Consider the following 15707-nt stretch of genomic DNA (forward strand, 5'->3'; position numbering starts at 1 on the left):
CTTGCACTCATGTCCCATTCTGTCATAAAATAAGAGGAATAACGGCAAACACCATGCTTGGTGCTGACTGTGTGTCAGGAACATTGTTGTAAGCACCTCATTATTTATCTCCTCTCTCCCCCTTCCTTTCTCTCCAAGTATTACATGGGAAATATTTTCACTCTGTTCCTGCTCCCCAACCACCAGCCCCGCAGTGTAGTGTGATTTCTTTTTCGTTTTACAAAACTGCATATAAGAGCATTTTCATTGTGCACATTTGTGCACACATAACTATTTTTTAAGGACTGTAAACATGTTGGGAAATATATCTGTTTGTTAACTTTAATTGTGTAATAAACCTCCAGGAAGTTTAGTAACTTAAAACAATAAACTTTAGCTCCCTGGCAAACTTAAAAGACCATCTTCTCAGCAACACCTAGATAAGTGTTTAATAACTGGGTCCTATACTTTGGCCACCTGATGCAAAGAACTGACTCATTGGAAAAGACCCTACATCTGGGAAAGACTGGAAAGGCAGGAGGAGAAGAGGGTGACAGAGGATGAGATGGTTGGATGGCATCACCGACTCAATAGACTTGAATCTGAGCAAGCCCTGGGAGATGCTGAGGAACAGGGAACTAGCGTGATGCAGGACTAGCGTGCTGCAGTCCACGGGGTCGCAAAGAGTCAGACACGACTTAGTGACTGAATAACAGCCATGACAACTGCCCCAGTCTAGCTGACAGACAAAATAAAATCATCATAATCTCTTAAGGGGAGGGGTGGCAAGAGTTTACTGCTATCTTTAATTTACTACTTGGGGAGTTAGAAGGGGACAAATGATCTCTTTTTATAGCACGACACTTCCCAAGGGTCATTTCTCCAAGCCTCCCTCCTGTGGCTTGTGGTATTTCCTTGATGGTCAGGCTAGTTTTTGTGAACAATCATCACCCAGTAAGCAGACGGGGCAGATGATGAAGAGGAGGAGGGGGAAGGGGAGGAGGAGGGATGTGGGGAGGAAGGAGACTATTCATAACTGTATTGTCAACAATAATGCGTCCTAGTGGTTTTTCCTAACTGTGTGTGTTCTCTGTACTTTTCCAAAGTTTTAGTCCAGGCTTTCTGGCTCCCAAGCCAGTTTATTTGATCATCTGCCACCTGGGCCAGAAATCTGGCAGCTCTGCTATCTGGTTCTGCCTACCGTGTGGCCTCAGGGACCTGTTGGTTTTTTATCTCAAACCTGCTTCAGGGCTGGGAGTGTTGAGTCAGATTGCATCAGCTCCACTATGGGTCTCCAGCATGGCTGGTTCCCGCTGTTCCCACCAGCCCTGATTATCTTAGCCCATTTGAAGACAGAAGCAAGAATGAACATGTGTGTCCCACCCTGTGCCAGATCTTTATAGTCCTGGTATGGCTTCAGGGGGTGGTTCTTATTCATGGCCCACTTTCATTCAGGTTTCTGCTTGAAAGCTACCTCCTCAGGGAGGCCCTCCCTGACTGCCCAGTCCAGAGCAGTGCTCTTGGTCACTTTCTAGTGCATCTCACTCTGTTAATTTCCCTAATTTCTGCCACCATCCAACTTGGTCTTATTTCCTGTTGACTTCCTCCACTAGATGTGAGCTCAGTGATCCAGAGACCTTGTCTGTCTTGTTCATCTGTGCTGGGTCCCAGCCCTGTTCCTGGTATAGAGTGGATGGGCAAGTACAGCTTGTTGTTGAGGAATGAACCACCTGGGAGATATAAATCCTCTCTTCATCTGCAGAGGAGGACATGAAGATTAGAGAGGGCAATTGACTTGCCCAAGGTCACACAGCCAGTGAGTAGCAGAGCTGAGACTTGAACTCAGTCAGTTCTTCTGAGCCTGGAACTTGTTCTTTCCTAATAGGTGAGAGAGGAGAGGTGAAATGCCAGCCAGCAGGCAGCCCACATGCTTGTTCTAGAGAGACTCCAGGCTGGTTCCTGAGAGGTGTGTCTTTATTATGACAACAAATAAAAGCTCCTCATCTGTTTTGTGTGGCCAGCTAAGTGCCTTTCACTGTGCTAAATCCTTATTTCTTTTGAAAATTGTGTTTTAGTGATAAACATTCTAGCAGCTCAATGTGGGGGAAAATGCATTCGAGACTCCAATTTACTTCCCTCAGTTCCACTGTGTTGTGTGGATTCTTCTGGATTTTTTCAATGCACATACAAACGTGCATACATGCACATGCGTTCACAGGTTTTGTTTATAATCTCACCTTTGTGCTTGCTCACTTGCTCAGTTGTGTCTGACTCTTAGCAACCCCATGGACCGTAGTCTGCCAGGTCCTTCTGCCCACCAAATTCTCCAGGCAACAATACCAGAGTGGGTTGCTATTTTCTTCCCCAGGAGATCTTCCAGACCAAGGGATTGAACACATGCCTCCTGCATCTCCTGCATTGGCAGGTGGATTCTTAATCACTGTGCCGCCTGCAAACTGTTTTGAAACATACTTTCTCCTACTCTTTCTGCCTGTGTCTAATGGGATGCTTGCAACTCTCTGTGAGGTTCCATCAATCCATTTAACAGATGTGTAAAGTGAGGTTCAGAGGGGTGATGGACTGTGCCAGGGGCTGGTGATTCCAAGCAACCACCACAGCTGGTCTTGCACAGGCTTGCCCACTGCCTGGCTCTCGGTGGGGGTGGAAGGACCTCTGGCAAAGGGACAGAGGGAGAGTGGCTCCTTTCTGCAACACTGGCTTGGGGACATTCAATAAGCCAGGCTTGTTTGATCTGGCAGCTGAGATGTTCTTTGATGAGAAACCATGGGAGATGCTCCAGTCTCTTCAGGCACAGAACCGAAGGTCCTCATCTGAAGCTTCCTGTCCCCCCATGCTGGGTCCCTTTATTCTCCTACCATCTGATCCAGGAAGCCGGGTGATGGATCCTGCCCCTAGGCCTGCTGGATTTTGAGTTCTTGGCCACACGGTGAAGCAGTCTTTAACCCTAGCTTCTGGACAGAATGCTGGACCAAAATTTTCACATTAGCTGGCTCCCCCAAGGACTTGGCAACTGCCATCATAGTGTGGGTACTGAAAGGACAAGGACAGGCTTGCTTGTGCCTACTCTGTGATTATGGGGCCCTTTTAACCATGCAGTCCACTCCCCCTCTTCATTTGGGTCCCACTCAAAGGTCACCTCCTCCTGGAAGCCCTCGTGTCCCTGTCACTGTCTGGTAATTCTTGATCGTTTATCTGATCATCGCCCTTCTCCCCCCTTAGAGGAGTCCTTGACAGAAGAGACAATGTCTGCTGTGCTTACAGCTACACCCTAGCCTCTAGAATTGTGCCTGGAACATAGTAGACACTCAGTGAACGCACAGCCACCCAGGCCTGGCAAGGACAGATTTTTCTCTTGATTTTACAGATTAAAAAAGTGAGAGACAAACGGGGTATGGTTTCCTGACATATATTGCAGAGCCTGACTCAGGTCTCTTAAAGCAGTGACTATCAAACTTTAACAAGCACAGGAATCCCTGGAATCTGGTTAAAACATCAATTCTGATTAGGTAAGTACAATCCTACAGTAATGATCTGTCACTGGGTAATGGACACCCCCCAAATCTTTTTTGTAGTTATTTTAAATCAATAACCTTTAAATGTTGTTTTGGGGTGTAGCCGATTAACAATGTTGTGATAGTTTCAGATAGACAGCTAAGGGATTCAGTCAGGCATCTACATGTATCCATTCTCCCCCAAACTCCCCTCACATCCAGGCTTCCACGTAACATTGAGCAGTTTCCTGTAGGTCCATTTGGTTATCTGTGGCTCAGCTGGTATAAAGAATCCACCTGCAATGCGAGACCTGGGTTTGATCCCTGGGTTGGGAAGATCCCCTGGAGAAGGGAACGGCTACCCACTCCAGCATTCTGGCTTGGAGAATTCCATGGACTATGGTTCATGGGGTCACAAAGAGTCAGACACGACTGAGTGACTTTCAGTTTCACGTCACTTTTAAATATAGCAGTGTGTACGTGTCCATCCCAAACTCCCTTACTATCCCTCCCCCTCATCCTCACTGATCCCTCCTGCCAGCAGCCATAAATTTATTCTCTAAGTCTGCGAGTCTCTTTCAGCTTTGTAAGTAGTTTCATTTGCATCATCTCTTTTTAGATTCCACATGTAAGGGATGTGGTACGACATTTGTCCTTCTCTATCTGATTTACTTCACTCGATATGACAGTCTCTAGGTCCATCCATAATCAGTCCCCAAGTCTTCATGGCTTAAAACAGTGGCTACTTTATTTTCTCTTATGATTCTGCTTGTCAACTGGGAACACTGTGATGTCACCCAAGGCTGTGATCATCTGGAGGCTCAGCTGGTTGGACCATACAGATGGCTCCCTCTTGTGGCCAGCAGGTGACACTGGCTGTCAGCTGGGAGATAATCCAAGGCTGCTGATCAGAGCTTCTCCACCCACCTTGGGTGTCTCTGTAGCATGGTGACTGAGTTCCAAGGGACTGTGTTTCAAGAACAGCACGTCGGGCTTCCCTGGTGGCTCAGTGGTAAAGAATGCCTGCCATTGCAGTAGACACGGGTTTGATCCCTGGTCTGGGAAGATCCCACATGCTGCAGAGCAGCTAAGCCCCTGCACCACAACTATTGAGCCTTTGGTCTAGAGCCCGGGAGCCTCATCAGGAGAAGCCCCACACCAGAGCTAGAGAGTATCCCCTGCTGGACAGAAGCCTGTGCAGCAGTGAAGACCCAGCACAGCCAAAAATAATAAATAAGTAAAATTACATACATTAAAAAAACTCTCATAATGTAAATTTAAGCTGCCAAACCAGCCTAAGGCCCATACCTGGCATGGTACCTGGCCACACAATGTTAGTTAAACACTGTCAGGCCTGATTCAGGGAGAAGACAAAATAACTCCTCCTCTCACTGGGGACAATGGCAGAAATTTTGCGGCCATCACCTTGGTGTGTTAGGGCCCAAAGTTCTGCATTTCCTAGATGTTGCTGCTATTGCCAGTGCTGCTGGTCTGAGGACCCCATTTTGGGTGACCAGGTTTTACAGCTCGTAGCTATAAAGGTCCCTTTCTTCCCTAAACAGTTGATGAGCTCCGAATATGTGCCAAAATTCTCTTTCACTAGTGCTGTCTTGTTGAATTACTTCTCTATGTGGTTGGAGAGAGTTATTGTACCTCTCTGGACCCCTGTTTCCTCTTCTTTCTTCCTGCTTCTCCCCACCCCTCTCTGGCTAGCCCTGCTGCTTCTTACCTGCTCCCACCCTGCTCCTGGCTCTTTTCTGGATGGAACTGTCAGTGGCTGGATCCACCTCAGCAGAGAAGAAGAGTCTAGGACAGTGCACCCAAACTTGCTGGGGGCTCCAGGCTTCCCAGGTGGCTCAGTGGTAAAGAATCTGCCTGCCAATGTAGGAGATGCATGTTCGATCCCTGCATTGGGAAGATCCCCCGGAGGAGGGCATGGCAACCCATTCCAGTATCCTTGCCTGGAGAATCCCATGGACAGAAGGGCCTGGCTGGCTACATAAGTCCATGGGGTCGCAAAGAGTTGGACATGACTTAGTGACTAAACACAAGGACCAGGCACCTGAAGCTGGATGAAGCCTTCTGAAGGGACCCGAAGCCGGATCAGGTAGACCCGGAAGAAGTAGGGGGTAGCAGAGGTGGTGGAAGAAATTTGGGCATCTCTCCAGCTTTCTGAGATACAGGAAGAATGTCTGTCTGAACTTCTTTCATCCAGCAGCTGCATCCTTCAAACCCACCCTCATCTTTTAGCCCAACCATGAAGAGAGCTCATGGGGGGCTGAGACCACTTTACAGGGAAATTTGGGAATGGGATCTGGAAGAATTTGTGTTCCCTTTAATGCTTACATCCCATGTCCCAGAAGGGAAGGCTGAGCCCAGAGAAAGTGAAAGTGTTCGTCACTCAGTTGTGTCCGACTCTGTAACCCCAGGACCGTAGCCCGCCAGATTCCTCTGCCCATGGGATTCTCCAGGCAAGAAGACTGGAGTGGGTTGCCATGTCCACCTCCAGGGGATCTTCCTGACCCAGGCATCGAACCTAGGTCTCCTGCATTGCAGGCAGAGTCTTTGCCGTCTGAGCTACCAGGGGAGCCCAGAGAGAGTGGGCACAAACCACTGTGAGAGTGAGGCTCCCCCCTCGGGATCTCCCTGCTCTGCCCTCCCCTGTGTGAACCCTGCTCTCTACGAGTGCCTTGCAAGCCTTACACCTCATGCTTCCAGATGCTCTCTTCCGACTGAGTCTTTTTTCCTCTGAATCTAAGGTGGGTAATTCCCAGTCAGGCTGGATTCTCTGTTCCTGCTCCCTGCAGTCATGGCTGAACACACACCCTGGGCTGTCTGGAGGAAGGACTTGATCTCCTGCCAGGCTGTGTGCCCCAAAGGGCAGAGGCTTCAGATCTCTGAGCTTCCTGATTCTGCGCTGAAAAATGACTCACGATGCCCTCCTGACACACGCATGGAGAGGAGCTGCAGAGATGTTTTGGGACAAGGCTGGGCCAGGCCCTGCTCACCTGGCACCTGAGCATTCTTGCTTTGAGCGCCACACCCTAGCCTTGGAAGGGCAAGGGCGGTTGTAAACTTGGGGGCCCAGAGTCACCTTTGCCCGCACCCCAACAAAGCCACGCGGGAGGCACTGAGTCCTGAGAGTTCAGGGTCTGCGCCATGTGACCCTGAGCTGGTCTCTCTGGTCAGACACCTCCGGTCTGAAATCTTGGGCCGGACGCCAGGTTGGGGAGGAGGCAGGCGGGGACTGGCTGTGAGCCTAGCCCAGCCTCTCTGCGGCCATTCAGAGGTTGGGCCAGAGGGAGAGAGACCTCCCAGAAGGAGGAGAGAGGAAGTTGTGTGGGACAAGCCGCTCCTGACCGAAGGTGCCGGGCTGGTGTTGCTGGGGCTGAGGGTTCTGGCCTGGGGCAGGAAGTGGGTGCTGCCCTAGACAGGGTGGCTCCAGAGAGAGAGTTGCACACCCGCTCCCCGGGGATGGTGGTTTCCTCGCAACTGGAGCCCCTGGCAACCTTCCACTAATTCGGTTCTTCATCTGTCTTTCTTTCTCTCTTCTCTCTCTTCCTTTCATTTCCCTTCCCTTTCTTCCCCTGCCTTTTTCTTTCTTTCTTTTTCTCTCTTTCTCTCTCCCTCTTCCTCTGAATTTATCTGCTTCTCCCTCCCCTCTCCCAGCCCCTGTCTGCCTGTCTCTGAGCCCTTCTTGCCGGTCCCCAGCACTCCCCATCCCTCCCCCTCACTCCCTTGCTCCTCTCCCTCTATCCTTCTCTGCCTCACAGCTCACCATCACTGCCTCTTCCTTCATCCTCAGGATTCACCCTCCACCCCATCTGACCACAGGATGCTGGAGCTGAGCCTGTCCTGGCTGGGACTTGGACCAGTGGCAGCCTCCCCATGGCTGCTGCTGCTGCTGGTCGGGGCCTCCTGGCTACTGGCCCGCATCCTGGCCTGGACCTACACCTTCTATGACAATTGCTGTCGCCTCCGATGTTTCCCGCAGCCCCCCAAGCGGAGCTGGTTTTGGGGTCACCTGGGCCAGGTGAGTGTGAGCAGCAGGAATAGGTCTGGGGGATCAGGGTGGATAGACTTCCTGAGGGTCAGGAATGGGGCTTAGAGAGCTGGGAGTCTGGGATTAGGCTGGGGTCTATGGTGGCAAGGGAAACCTTTTGCCTCACCTCCCACCCACTGGGTCCAGTCCTCTCTTCTTTGTCTATCCTATGCTTCAATGCCTTCCTTCTTCTTCTTCTTCTTTTTTAAATTTACTTATTTCACTCACTGGATCTTAGTTGTGGCATGCAGGATCTTCAGTCTTCTTTGCTGTATGTGGGAGCTTTTTTTTTTTTCCATTTATTTTTATTAGTTGGAGGCTAATTACTTTACAATATTGTAGTGGTTTTTGCCATACATCGACATGAATCAGCCGTGGATTTGCATGTATTCCCCATCCCGATCCCCTCTCCCTCCTCCCTCTCCACCTGATCCCTCTGGGTCTTCCCAGTGCACCAGCCCCGAGCACTTGTCTCAAGCATCCAGCCTGGGCTGGTGATCTGTTTCACCCTAGATAATATACATGTTTATACATGATATATGATACATGATGTCTCTGCTTTTTAATATGCTGTCTAGGTTTGTCATAGCTTTTCTTCCAAGGAGCAAGTATCTTTTAATTTTATGACTGCAGTCATCATCTGCAGTGACTTGGGAGCCCAAGAAAACAGAGTCTGTCACTGTTTCCATTTTTTCCACGTCTCTTTGCGATGAAGAGATGGGACCAGAATTCATGATCTTAATTTTTTGAATGTTGAGTTTTAAGCCAGTTTTTTCACTCTCCTCTTTCACCCTCATCAAGAGGCTCTTTAGTTCCTCTTTGCTTTCTGCCAATCTGGGGTTACTGATATTTCTCCGGGCAGTCTTGATTCCAGCTTGTGATTCATTCAGCCTGGCATTTCTCATGATGTACTCTGCATGTAAGTTAAAAAAGCAGGGTGATAATATACAGCTTTGTTGTACTCCTTTCCCAATTTTGAACCAGTCTTGTGTTCATGTCCAGTTCTAACTTTTGCTTCTTGACCTGCACACAGGTTTCTCAGGAAACAGGTAAAGTGGTCTGGTATTCCCATATCTTTAAGAATTTTATACAGTTAGCTGAGATCCACACAGTCAAAGGCTTTAGTGTAGAAGCAGCAGTAGATGTTTTTCTGGAATCCTGTTGCTTTTTCTATGATCCAGCTGATGTTGGCAATCTGATCTCTGGTTTCTCTGCCTTTTCTAAATCCAGCGTGTACATTTGGAAGTTCTCAGTTCATGTATTGTTGAAACCTAACTTAAAGGATTTTGAGTATTACCTTGCTAGAATGTGAAATGAACACAGTTTTATGGACTTGCCCTTGCTCATGGTTGAATAGTTAATTGTTCGTTACTTATTTATTATCCATCTCTCACACTAGGTGTTTGCTCTGCGGACAAACATGATATACACAGTGGCCCATCTTGTTAAATAAATGTTTGGTAATACTGTGGTGGAGGCCTGGGTAACTTGCCATCACTTCCCTTTTTCATCCAAGGCCAAAGGCATAAGAGTCCAGCTCCTCTCTCCTCCTCCCCCAGACCAGCATCTCACAGAACAGTATGTCCCAAGCACATTGTCTGCCTGAGATTACAGGGCTTGTGAAAGGTTGTTGCTGGAACTGAAAAGACGCCAGGATTCTTGGCCTCCGGAGGAGAAAAATTCAATCCAGGGCCAGAGAGGAGCCTTGATCTCTCAAAGCTTTTGTGTAATAAAGTTTTATTAAAGTACAAAGGAGGTAGAGAAAGCTTCTGACATAGACATCAGAAGGGGGCAGAAAGAGTGCCCCCCTGCTAGTTTTTAGCTGGATGTTATATAGGTACTAGCAGTCTGTTAATGAAAGAAAGGAGTGTCTTGAAACTCAGAGAATGGCATCAGCCCCCTCATCCATAAGATGTACTTTGGGATAATCTTGGCACCAGATGAGTCATCCCCGGGCCATAAAACAATTAACTTGAATCTTGTAGAGAGACAGATTACAATACAAATAGTTTCATTTACATAGTTTAGGGGAACAATGTCTGAGTATAACATACTCCTTTGACAAGTTGGTTCTGAGCCGTTAGGCAAACCGACTTGAAGACAGAGTCTGGGGTAAATGCACAGTACATTAACATAGCTTAAGACAAACATTTCCATAAGAAAAGTGCATTGGTTAACTCAAGGTTTGAGAATAGTTAACTTCACATGGAACCAGGTGTCATTATGGCAACATAGTATTTTAAGAGAAACCTCCTTTTAAATTTTTATAGAGAAAGGAAAAAAATATATATATCACTAGTTTGTTTCCTCCTGCCACTTAAGAGAGAGATAAAAATGTCTGACACTTGCAGCCTATTTCCTCCGTTTGGAGACACCTGGCCTTCCTGCCTGTTACCCTCTCACTTGGAATGTTCTCAGAGAGCTCCAGAGGCAGCGGGAATGCTATGAAGTTACTCTTCTGACTCCCCATCCAAGCTTGACTGTGGAGGCTGGTCTTAATCATGCTTTTCTCCTCCAATATCTCCTGCTGTGTGACTTTGGCTAAGTTCCTCTCCCTCTTTGAGCTGAACTTATCAAATGCCTCAGGGTCCTCAGGGAGCAGAGTGTGTGCGCTCTCAGTCACTCAGTCATGTCCAACTCTTTGCGACCCCATGGATTGTAGTCCACCAGGCTTCTCTATGCTTGGGATTCTCCAGGCAAGCATACTTGAGTGGGATCTTCCAGACCTAGGGATTGGACCTGTGTCTCCTGCATTTGCAAGTAGATTCTTTACTGCTAGTGCCACCTGGGAAGTCTCCAGTGAGCAAGGAGCAGGTCACAAAGGTAAAAATGACTTATGGTCACCTGCCTGGAGCACCTGAGGGCTTGCATGGGGTGTCCTGAGGGACTGGAGAGGGTGCCTCACCAGAAAGCAACTCTCCCTTCTTCTTCTTTTGGGGGATATGGCTTCAGTTTCTTCATTTGTAATTGTCATGATTTATGGGAGTGTCCAAGAAGCAGGTTCTAGCCCTGCTTCTTGGGAAGATCTTGGGTTGGGAAGATCGCCTGGAGAAGGAAATGACAACCCACTCCAGTATTCTTGCCTGGAAAATTCTGTGGAGAGAGGCGTCTGGTGGGCTATAGTCCATGGGATTATAAAGAGTTGGACACCACTGAGAGACTAAAGACCAATAGTAGCAGCATGGGAGTGTCCATAGGTTCAGGACAGAGATAGATAGCTAGGATGTACTGTGAGAAATAGATAGACAGGATGTACCAGATAGATGTCTATATCTAGATAGATATTTGGTTGGCCAATAAGTTCATTCAAACCTTCCATAAGATGTTATGGAAAACATGAACGCACTCCTTGGCCAACCCAGTAGCTAGCTAGCTAGACAGAGAGAGAGGATGCACTATGCATACAGCCTCGTCAGCAGAAGGGGTTCAAAGGTGACAGGGGATGTCTTGACTGATGGGCAGAGTTAACCTGTGTCCCTTGGGGTCAGCCAGGGCTGGAAAGCCCCAGGACTGTAGACCCTTAACCATGGAAGGAATTTGAGGCTATGTGGATGGGCCAGAACATGAAAGGATGTGGACTCAAAATCCAGGGACAAGTCCTGAGTCCACCCTGCTACTAATAAATCTCCTCCATAGGGATCTTCTCCTGTGTCCACCCCTGGGGCTGGCACCACTCCCAGGATGAGAAAAATGATTTCTTTGTGCTAAAGTCATCCTCCCTGTAGGCAAAGAATGTCTTCTCCCTGCCCTGGGGTGCCCCCTTGGGACTTGGAGAGCCTCCATGTCCCTCCCATCTCTGGCATGAAGAAGCAGGGGAAGCAGAGATCCCCTCCATCTGTGCAGGTTCCCACACACTGTTCACTGCAGCAGCTTCTTCTGGGGGAGTGATGGCTATTGCCTTGCTTGCAGGTCCTCCCAATGGTGCAGGGCTTGAGGGACTTCACTCCACTTCACTTACCTGCCCCCAGGGACTTATGATCTGGCTGGGCTCCATCATCTTCCTCATCATTTTCTGCCACCATGACATTGCCTGATCTGTCACCAGCACCACAGGTGTCCACCTGGGACAGGTGGTAGTGGGTGTCATGGCAGTTTCTGAGGGCGGTGAGCCCCTCACTGGCTAACTTCTGTTCACTTCCTGCAGGTCCCAGGGTCCCTCCTGCTCTTGGGCACCCTTGGTCATCTTTTCTTTCCCCCTTTCATTTATTTGCCAACCCCATTCTGGTGTTCTGAACATTGCTTGCGGATCCTTGCAGAGACTGAGCTCTGGGCTCTGTTGTGGAGGACCCTCCAATCTTGGTCACACAGGATTAGAGATATCCCTGATCCTGTGTGGTCTGGGTGGGTCTGAGGGAGAGACACGGGCTGGGGGAGCCCAGAGAGGAAGTAGGGCTTTTGCCATTGGGGCAGGCTGGAGGACTTCTTGGAGGAAGAGTTGTTGGAAGTGGGTCTGGAACAATTAATAGGCATTTTTTTTAAAGCAAAGAAGTGAAAGTATATTCTGTGGAGAGGACTAGTGCACTCAAAGGCCTGGAAGTGAAAGCGTGAGTACCTGTCTTATATATACACAGATATACATATACACAGATACAAATATATCTATCTTCTACCTATTTATCAATCCATCTACCCACTTTCTATCACAGCTGTCATATCTGCTTATTTATCTATATGTTTTCCATCTACCCATACATCATCATCTATCTGTCACCTACCATCTGTCTATACCTACCCATCTATCATTTATCCAACTATCATCTAGTCATCCATCCATCCATCTTTCTATTCATCCATCTATCCTCCCATCATCTAATGATTAGTGGATTAGTAGGTTATCTATCTATCTATCCATCCACCCATTATCTCCTCCCACCTCTCTCCCCTGCCCTCTTTCTCTCTCTTCCCTGCCATTCTCCCCTCTCTCTCAGTCAAAATACAGAGATGAAGAGAATAAGGGGACAGAGAGAGGCACATACAGAGACATGAAAAAAGACAGAGATGAACAGAGAAAAGCTGACTCAGATAGAGAGAGTATAGATCAACAATCTAGGCAGAAGAGGATAAGGGGGTGAGTGGGTGTGGTGGGTAGGGGGATGAAGCAGGAGAGTGTAGCTTCTGGTACCTCCTGCCAAGCCTAGCCTCAACCCCACCTGTTCCCAGGCACAGAGCAATGAGGAGGGCATGCGGCTGGTGGAGGAGCTGGGCCACTACTTCCGCGATGTCCACCTCTGGTGGATGGGGCCCCTTTTCCCCATCCTGCGGCTTGTCCACCCTAACTTCGTTGCCCCTCTGCTCCAGGCCTCAGGTATCTCTCCCAGGAGCGCCCCCTCCCAGCCTCTTCCCTGGCCCCTGCTCTCAAGCCCTTCCCACTCCTGGACAGACCAGGTTGAGCAGGAGAATGGACAGCAATGACAGAGACCTGCTGGGTGACTCTGGGAAAGTCTCAAGTTCTCTCTGGTTGTCAACGTCTTTTCTCAGCTTTGGGTGGTGGAAAATCAACAATGTTGGTCCACCATGTCAGATGTTCCAGGAGAGGTCAGAGAGTGCTGGGGCAAGCATGCTGTCCCTGTTGCCTAAAAGTGCATTTTGCGGAGTGCTGTGCTGTGCTTGGGGATTTTAGGACATTCTGGGCCACGTAGGAGCCATGCCAAGGTATGCTGGGATGTGTTGTGTCATGTTGGGGTGTGTCTAAGCACATAGGGTTGTGTTGATGGGGTCCATTCTGTGCTGCAGCCTGGTCTGGTCCCCCTTCCCCTCCCCCCCCCCCCACCTACCTCTTCCCAGCTTCCTCTCCTCTTGGACCCATTCCTGCTATGCTGGGCTTGGAGGAGAAATTCAGAACCCTTCCTGGGAGCCTCCAGCCCCCACCACAAGTTATTCCTCCCCCCCTCCCCCATCCACCATGGCACCTGATGTTCTATTTCTTGTGTCAGCCACCATCATACCCAAGGATATGTTTTTCTACAACTTTCTGAAGCCCTGGTTGGGTGAGTAACTGTTTGTGAAGGGGGTTGGGGATGACCCTGGGGACCCAGAGGAAGGTCTTCCTTTGCCCACTCCCCGTGGCTGGCTCTGCTAGGGGATGGGCTCCTGCTGAGTGCTGGTGACAAGTGGAGCAGCCACCGTCGCCTGCTGACACCCGCCTTCCACTTCGAGATTTTGAAGCCGTATATGAAGATTTTCAACAAGAGCACAGACATCATGCATGTGAGTGTCTTGAACCCAGGGTCCCAGCTGGAGCCTTGGGAAAGGGGGAATGGGCTCAAACACATGTAGTCTGGAATCCTGGTTCAGCTGGATGGCTTTGGGGAGGGGGTCACTGATTTTCCTCTCTAAGCCTCAGTTTCCTCATCTGTAAAACTGGGATGAAAGTGAAAGTGAAATTCGCTCAGTTGTGTCCTACTCTTTGCAACCGCGTGGACTAGACAGTCCATGGAATTCTCCAGGCCACAATAGTGGAGTGGGTAGCCTTTTCCTTCTCCAAGGGATCTTCCCAACCCAGGGATCGAACTCAGGTCTCCCACATTGAAGGCAGATTCTTTGCCAGCTGAGCCACTAGGGAAGCCCAAGAATACTGGTATGGGTAGTCTATCCCTTCTCCAGGGGATCCTCCCAACCCAGGAATCGAACTGGGGTCTCTTGCATTGCAGGCAGATTCTTTACTGTTTGAAAGTGAAAGGAAGTCGTTCAGTCATGTCCGACTCTTTGCGACCCCCGTGAACTGTAGCCCACCAGGCTCCTCGATCCATGGGATTCTCCAGGCAAGAATACTGGAGTGGGTTGCCATTTTACCATTTGAGCTACTCCTTTTTAAAGATCGTGATGCTGGGAAAGATTGAAGGCAAAAGGAGATGAAGGCGGCAGAGGATGAGATGGGTAGATAGCATCACTGAGTCAATGGACATGAATTTGAGCAAATTCCAGGAGGCAGTGAAGGACAGGGAATTCTGGCGTGCTGCAGTCCATGGGGTTGCAAAGAGTCAGACAGGACTTAGCGACTGAACAACAACAACAAAACGGTGATCAAGATGACATAATGGAATCAGGTTCCTGGCACATATTAGGTACTCAGAAAGTTTTAGTTGCTAGTCTGCCTCATGGAAGCTCTGTAAATTAGGACAGAAATGATGAACATTGCACAGCAGTTCTTTCTGCATTACATACCACTCTAAAACTTGTGGACTTGAAAGAATTAGTGCTTATTATTTTTCATGAGATGAAACATCAGTTGAGTCATTCTTCTCATCCTGGTTGGAATCATGCATGCATTTGTGGTCATGGGTGGGTTATATAGACAGCTCTGATGTTCTGGGCTTAGCTTTGGCATGTATTCGGAGCTTGGCTAGCTGTCGACTGGTTTAGGATAGCCTTGGTGGGACAATGGACTCCTGCACTTGTCTCTCATCTTCTTGTAGCTCTCATCACCTGAGCTTGACTGCATGGTGGAGACTGGGCTCCAAGAGAATGAGCAGAAACATGTAATATCTCTTGAAACCTAGTTTGGGAACTAGCACACCATCTCCTGTTGACTGAAGCAAGTCCCAGCTCAGTCCAGATTCAACAGGTGGAGAAAGAGGTTGCACCTCCTAATGAAAGAGCTGTGAAATCTCATTGCAAAGAGTGAAAGTAAAAGGAAGGATGAAGAAATGGGGACCCATTTGCAGTTGTCTTTCACTATGATAGTGATGATGATGATAGTTAAAAGTTATTTAACACTTATTGTATATCAGAAGGGCCTTCCTTGGTGGCTCAGAGGGTAAACAGTCTGCCTGCAATGTGGGAGGCATGGGTTCAATCCCTGGGTCAGGAAGATCCCCTGGAGAAGGAAATGGAACAGTGAGCCAGGTCCATGACATGTGTTGTCTAATTTATTTTCACAATCCTATGAGGTAGAGATGATTATAATTGCCACTTTAAGGATAATGAAATGGAAGGTTAGAGAGGTTAGGGAGATTGCCCAAGATAGCTCATTTAGTAAGTGAGCTATGCCTAGTGAAGCAGGTATTCTAACTTGGTTTGTGCAACACCAATGCAGGTTATCTTTGTTGTTGTTCAGTCGCTAAGTTGGGCCCGACTCTTTGCAACCTCATGGGTTGTAGCACACCAGGCTGTCCTGTCCTTTACTATCACCTGGAGTTTGCTCAAACTCATGTCCATTGAGTCAGTCAGGCCAT

The 15707-nt window shown here is 48.6% G+C and overlaps 1 protein-coding gene across 3 annotated transcripts in view; it reads left to right on the plus strand.

Annotated features, from left to right (window-relative positions):
• Positions 1-6754: 6754 nt before the first annotated feature.
• The window catches only part of LOC122440654 (cytochrome P450 4F6-like), a 31139-nt gene continuing 22186 nt past the window's right edge, over positions 6755-15707 (plus strand). The window contains exons 1-5 of one of the 3 annotated variants that reach the window (XM_043467169.1): positions 6755-6856; positions 7297-7524; positions 12694-12838; positions 13467-13520; positions 13613-13740. In XM_043467169.1, the coding sequence (XP_043323104.1) occupies positions 7327-7524; positions 12694-12838; positions 13467-13520; positions 13613-13740 (525 nt within the window). In that variant the 5' untranslated portion in view covers positions 6755-6856; positions 7297-7326. Of the gene's footprint in view, positions 6857-7040; positions 7525-12693; positions 12839-13466; positions 13521-13612; positions 13741-15707 lie in introns of those variants that run through there. The other 2 variants (XM_043467168.1, XM_043467170.1) reach the window with 2 other exon arrangements.

This window comes from Cervus canadensis, chromosome 4 (genome assembly GCF_019320065.1).
Source record: "Cervus canadensis isolate Bull #8, Minnesota chromosome 4, ASM1932006v1, whole genome shotgun sequence".
In the NCBI taxonomy this organism is placed as follows: domain Eukaryota; kingdom Metazoa; phylum Chordata; class Mammalia; order Artiodactyla; family Cervidae; genus Cervus; species Cervus canadensis.